Raw genomic sequence first — 5838 nt, forward strand, 5'->3', positions numbered from 1 at the left:
CCGGCTGGACAGGTGCATGTACCGTCGAATCGCGAACATGATGCACCATTGCGACACTTACATCTTGAATTACAATCAGGACCAAACAACCCTTGTCTACACGGCTCGTCACATCTTACACCAGACCAACCAGTTGTACAGGTGCAAACACCATCGATGTGAGAGCACTCTGCGTCATTTCTGCAAAGACACTTGCGTTCACATGCTTCACCGTAAGTCCCGGGACTGCATTCAGTACTGCAATAAATCCCCTGCCAACCGGGTGGGCAATGGCAAGTGCCGTCGAATCTGTTGCACGTTCCTCCGTTCTGACATAAGCAGGTGCTTTTGCACTCTGCACCATAAAGACCGGTCGGGCAAGCAATGTCACATTGGTTCCCAGTCCAACCAACTCCACATGTACAGGTTCCATCAATTTTTGAACATTCTGCATTATTTTTGCATTTGCATCGTTGGGTACATCCAAGTCCATATCTATTTTCAGGACAGGGCGTATTGCAGTGCTCGCCATACCAACCATACCCACAACTGCAAGTACCATCAAACCGCGAGCAAGTTGCATCGTTTTCGCACAAGCATAATTCTTGGCATTTATGTCCCCATCGATTCGGTTCACATTCACGGTTACACAATTCGCCTTGCCATCCGTTTGTGCATGTGCATGCCCCATCAAATCTAGAACAAGCTCCTCCATTCTGGCACCTACATCGCTCCAAGCACTGGACTCCAAACAATCCTGCTTCGCACGGCGTGCCACATCTGTCTCCACTCCATCCGGCTGGACAGCTGCACGTGCCATCAAATGGAGAGCATTCAGCATTATGATAACAGCGACAACGGCTCTCACAATTTTCACCAAAATACCCTTGTGGACAGAGCAGCCCGCATTGTTCTCCGGTGTATCCATTTGAACATTCACAACTACCATCAAACCGACTACAGGTGGCGCCATTTAAACATTCACATGTCAGTGTGCAATGAGCTCCATAGAATCCTGCCTCACAGGCTGCGTCACAAGAGGCTCCAAACCAACCAGTGGTGCAGGCACAGCGTCCGTCAAATCGGTCACAGCTTGCCTCATTTTGACACTGGTATCTTCCTTCACATCCTTGACCAAATGTTCCATCTGGACACGGCTCGCCACAGAAGCTTCTCCAACCCGGTGCACATGTACATGTTCCATCAACTATGTCACAAATACCACCATTCAAACAAGGGCACCGTTTTGCACACTGATCACCGTAGAATCCATCTGGGCATGGTTCGTCACACAAGGTTCCTTGCCAACCAGGAGAACAAAAACAGCTGCCGTCAACGGGATTACACGTTGCTCCATTCTGACACTGACATACATAAAGGCACTCAAAGCCATAGAACCCTAAGCTACAAGGAATGTTACATGTCAGGCCCTGGTAACCAGCCACACAAGAGCAAGAGCCATCAATATGGTTGCAGATGCCTTCGTTATCACATTTGCACCGGAACGCACAGTTGTCACCATAACGCCCTTCTTGGCAAGGCGTGTCACAAGTGTTTCCCCTCCATCCTGGTTTACAAGAGCACACACCGTTTCGATGGTCACACAAAGCATTGTTTTCACATTCACATTCAGATAAACAATTAAGTCCGTAATAGCCTTCTGGACATTCTTCGTTACAAGCAGGACCATAATAGCCGGCAACACATGTACATCGTCCGTCAATATGGCTACAAGTTCCTTGGTTCAGACAGCGACATTGCTGTGCACATTCATAGCCAAATGTACCTGGACCACACGGACTTGAACATTGATTACCCTGCCATCCGGGCGAGCACGTACACGTGCCATCTACGTGATCGCATTGAGCATTGTTTTCACAAGTACACACTGAACGACATTTAAGGCCATACCTTCCTGCAGGGCAAGGTTTAGAGCAGAAATCACCCTGCCAACCTGAGGTGCAAGTACATTTGCCACTAATATGGTGACATCGGGCTCCATTTTTACAAGGACATATTTCCGCGCAATTTAACCCGTATTTTCCTTTTGGACATGGCTGGCTGCACAGGCTTCCAGTCCACCCTGCTGTACATGTACATGACCCATCCACATTGTCACAAACTGCCTCATTCTGACAAACACAACGCTTATTACACTTGAACCCATAGGTACCCTCAGGACAGCTTGAACTGCAGTCAATGCCTCTCCATCCAGGAGGACAACGACAAACACCTGATACATGGTTGCATACACCACCGTTTTTGCAAATACATACTTCCTGACATCCCTCTCCATATGTACCGGCATTGCATGGTATGTTGCAGTCGGCGCCCTGCCAGCCCGTAAAACAATTACATGTCCCTAACACGTGATCACAATCTCCGTTCTGACAAGTGCATTCATTTGCACAGTTATCTCCATATGTGTCACGCTGACATATATCTGCACAAGTAACACCTCTATACCCAGGTGCACAATAACACGTGCCATCTACATTGTCGCAAGCTGCACCGTTCAAACACGAACACAATTTAGAGCACGCAAGTCCATAGTAGCCAGTGGGACAAAGATTTTCGCAAAAGTTCCCTTTATACCCGGGCGCACAGTCGCACGTCCCATCTACAGGATTACAATATGCTCCATTTTGACAACGACATTCTTTAGCGCACCTTAAGCCAAAGAAATTTGGCCGACAAATAGTTTGACAAAATTCACCCCTGAAGCCAGACGTGCAAGTACAAAGACCGTCGACTGGATCACAAGTTGCGCTGTTTTGACACTGGCATAATTTGATGCAGCTTTCTCCATAGGTTCCAGGTTGGCAGACGTGTTCGCATTTGATGCCATAGAAGCCGTCTGTACAAGTGCATTTACCAATCATACTATCGCAAGTCCCACCGTTAGAGCAGTCACAATTTTCCAGGCATTCGATGCCGAACGTGTTATCCGAACAACCTATAAACACGTTATTAAACTATTAATTTCACTTCATAATAAACTAAACTTCAACACATCGCATTCAACTTGCCTACATTTTATTTTGAAATTTGCAATTGGTTTAGCCGTTATCTAAATACAAAAAACAAAACGCAACATATATAAAAGAGAAAGTGTGCTAATATTAGGTAGAATCAAATATACTTTTAAGCTAGACAAATAAATAATGACATCATTAAATTCATATGAATAGATACTACAAATAATGAAGTCTTCACTCACTAAACTGACAAGAGGGTCCTGAGTATCCTGCGACGCACTGACATATACCAGGGGAAGAGCATACGCCATCATATTTACATGGTGGGTCACAGACCGCTACAAGAATGTAAAAGATATCTATATGATGCTTGTGACAAACAAATTCAATATAATTATGCATTTTATAGAGAGGCCTAATTTGAATAGGAGGGAAAACTGTGGGCTGAGGGTGGGAGACGAACATACGCCGATTACTTTAATAGGATCTTTAATTAGTACCGCCTACTATAACATTTAGGTAGAGCTATACAAATAATTGTATACTTTGATGCTATAACAGTGTTGAGAATTGCAAGTAGGATTAGGCACGCAAGTGGACCTTTCCACTAAGGCGAATTTGTTCGCGCGAATCAAGGCGTCAGTTCGCTTCCTGAGCTCTGATTGGTTGCGCATTTTTTCTCTTCGCAAAAACTCCGATATTAATGTGAATGCGGCATAAGCCGACGCTTTGGATTCGCGTGAATAAATTCGCCTAGTGGAAAACAGGCTTTAGACCGCCCCTTGGGTATGTTGCACGTGCCTTTGCAGGACAACACATGTGCTTGTCCGACAAGCGCATATTCATTGCCCTATTCTGATTGGTCAGTTGTTAAATTCGATTGACATTCTGGAAAGACCCATTACGAATTTATAGGATGCTCCCAAAAAAAGCATTAGTTAACTTACGAATACAGGTACCCGTGTCATTCCTGTAACCGGGACAACAGTGTAAGACCTTTCTAGTGATAACTTCTAGACGCAAAGCATACGTGTTGTAATATACAGGCCTAGAAGAGGAATTAAATTTAGTGATTTTAACGTAGGACTTGGTATTATATTAAATTTATTTGCCTTTAAATTATATTAAATAGTATAGCCTACTGTGTTTATTACTAAAACATTTAAAAATATGTATAAAGAAAAGCTAGTCTCAATTTTCCTATTTTCAGTCTTTGTCATGGTATAATCAATCAATCAAGCAATTATACAAGCAATCATTCACTCAACTGTTCCATTTATAAGAACACGTCATTATGAGTGGCGCGCTAACTATAAAATAATTGGAAAGCGGTATTGAATATTATATATAGTAATAGTAATTGTTATAGTACTATAATAGTGACAATAAAATAACAAAAATTAATTTGAAAGCATAATTATTAAATACCATTTTTTATTTATAATGACAATAAAAACAATATATAAATATTACTATCATACGGTAATTATTTTCACATTATTTTTTATAATTATTATTAGATATCAACGGACATGGTAATAAACATAATATAAATGTTAATAATAACTATATATATATATATATGTGTATATATATATATATATATATATATATATATATATATATATCTAGTCTATATCTCGTATATATATATATATATATATATATATATATATATATGTATATATATATATATCTAGTCACCTTTATGATTGCTTTGTTCATATGATGCCAATAGTTCTGTACATTTCATTAACGATTTCATTAATGTTGAAGCTTGCGGTACACCACGTAAATAGTTCTGAAAAGAACTGTTGTTGTTGAGAAAGTCTCGACGTTTCGATTGAGATGCTTCAATCGTCTTCAGGAGAATAATAGCCATAACCATATAATAACAATATAACAAATAATAGACTTAAATAAAATTACCAAAACAGATTATAAAAAAAAACCTATAATACCTGTATCTTGTGCAAGTCTTATGATTCATCCAACCACAGGCCACCTTATAAGCTTCCTGCCGCAGGGATGTTACAGCGCGAATGTGAGGAAAAGTAACCCTTGAAAACAAACATGTTGTAATGAAAATAATGAAAATGTACACGAGTGTCACATTCAACAACTAGAAGATTTTGCCAAAAGCAATAATATTGTTTTTCGACTTAACAGAGCCTGTTTGATCAATATGTCTGTGTCAGGCACATCTATGATGATGATGATGATGATGATGGTGATAATGATTAAATGACGATGGATATGAATATTACAATGATGATGATGATGATGATCAGGACGACGATGATTATGATGGTTATGATGATCAGTGGTGGTCCCATGTCCTCGACGAAAAAAAGGGGGCGTAGTCGGGCGTTGCTCAAAATCTCTTGAAAGTGTTCCAGGGGGCTTCTGACAATTTAGGGGTTTCAAAGGCTTTTAATCAGTTTTGGAGTCTACTAATACTGTGTGTGAAAAATACACATAAATGTTTTTCTCTCCGACGAATTATGGCTTTTCTCCCCAACGGGGGACTCAAGATGACTATGCATGATGATGATAAATGATGATCATATGACGACGATGATGATGGTTGTGATGAAGGTTTTGATGATTAAGATGATGATGGCAATTTCATTTCAATTATGTTCTCTTATAAAACAATATAAACAGACACAACAAAAAGTACAATTGAAAACGGTGCTGATGAATGATTGTAAAAGGTGAATTGAATTACTATCAAAGTTGGTCTCGCTGGTCTCACTGAGCACCGTCGCGTTTAACAAAAAACATTAAACACTGCAGTTGTTAAAGTTGGACATTTTGACAAAGCTTGAGACGTATACATTTATTAAATGAAATTTTCGCTTACACACACACACACACA

General features: G+C 40.5%; 1 protein-coding gene across 1 annotated transcript; it reads right to left on the reverse strand.

Annotated features, from left to right (window-relative positions):
* Positions 1-61: 61 nt before the first annotated feature.
* Positions 62-3295, reverse strand: LOC117114703 (multiple epidermal growth factor-like domains protein 6; the record flags this gene model as incomplete). The annotated part of the gene is made up of 2 exons (XM_033258388.1): positions 62-2935; positions 3200-3295. Coding segments are annotated over 2 exons (2970 nt in total), but the record flags the coding sequence as incomplete, so codon positions are not given.
* Between the last annotated feature and the right edge of the window lie 2543 nt (positions 3296-5838).

Source organism: Anneissia japonica, unplaced genomic scaffold (genome assembly GCF_011630105.1).
Source record: "Anneissia japonica isolate Jap-2015-1 unplaced genomic scaffold, ASM1163010v1 scaffold5060_len5840_cov152, whole genome shotgun sequence".
NCBI lineage: Eukaryota > Metazoa > Echinodermata > Crinoidea > Comatulida > Comatulidae > Anneissia > Anneissia japonica.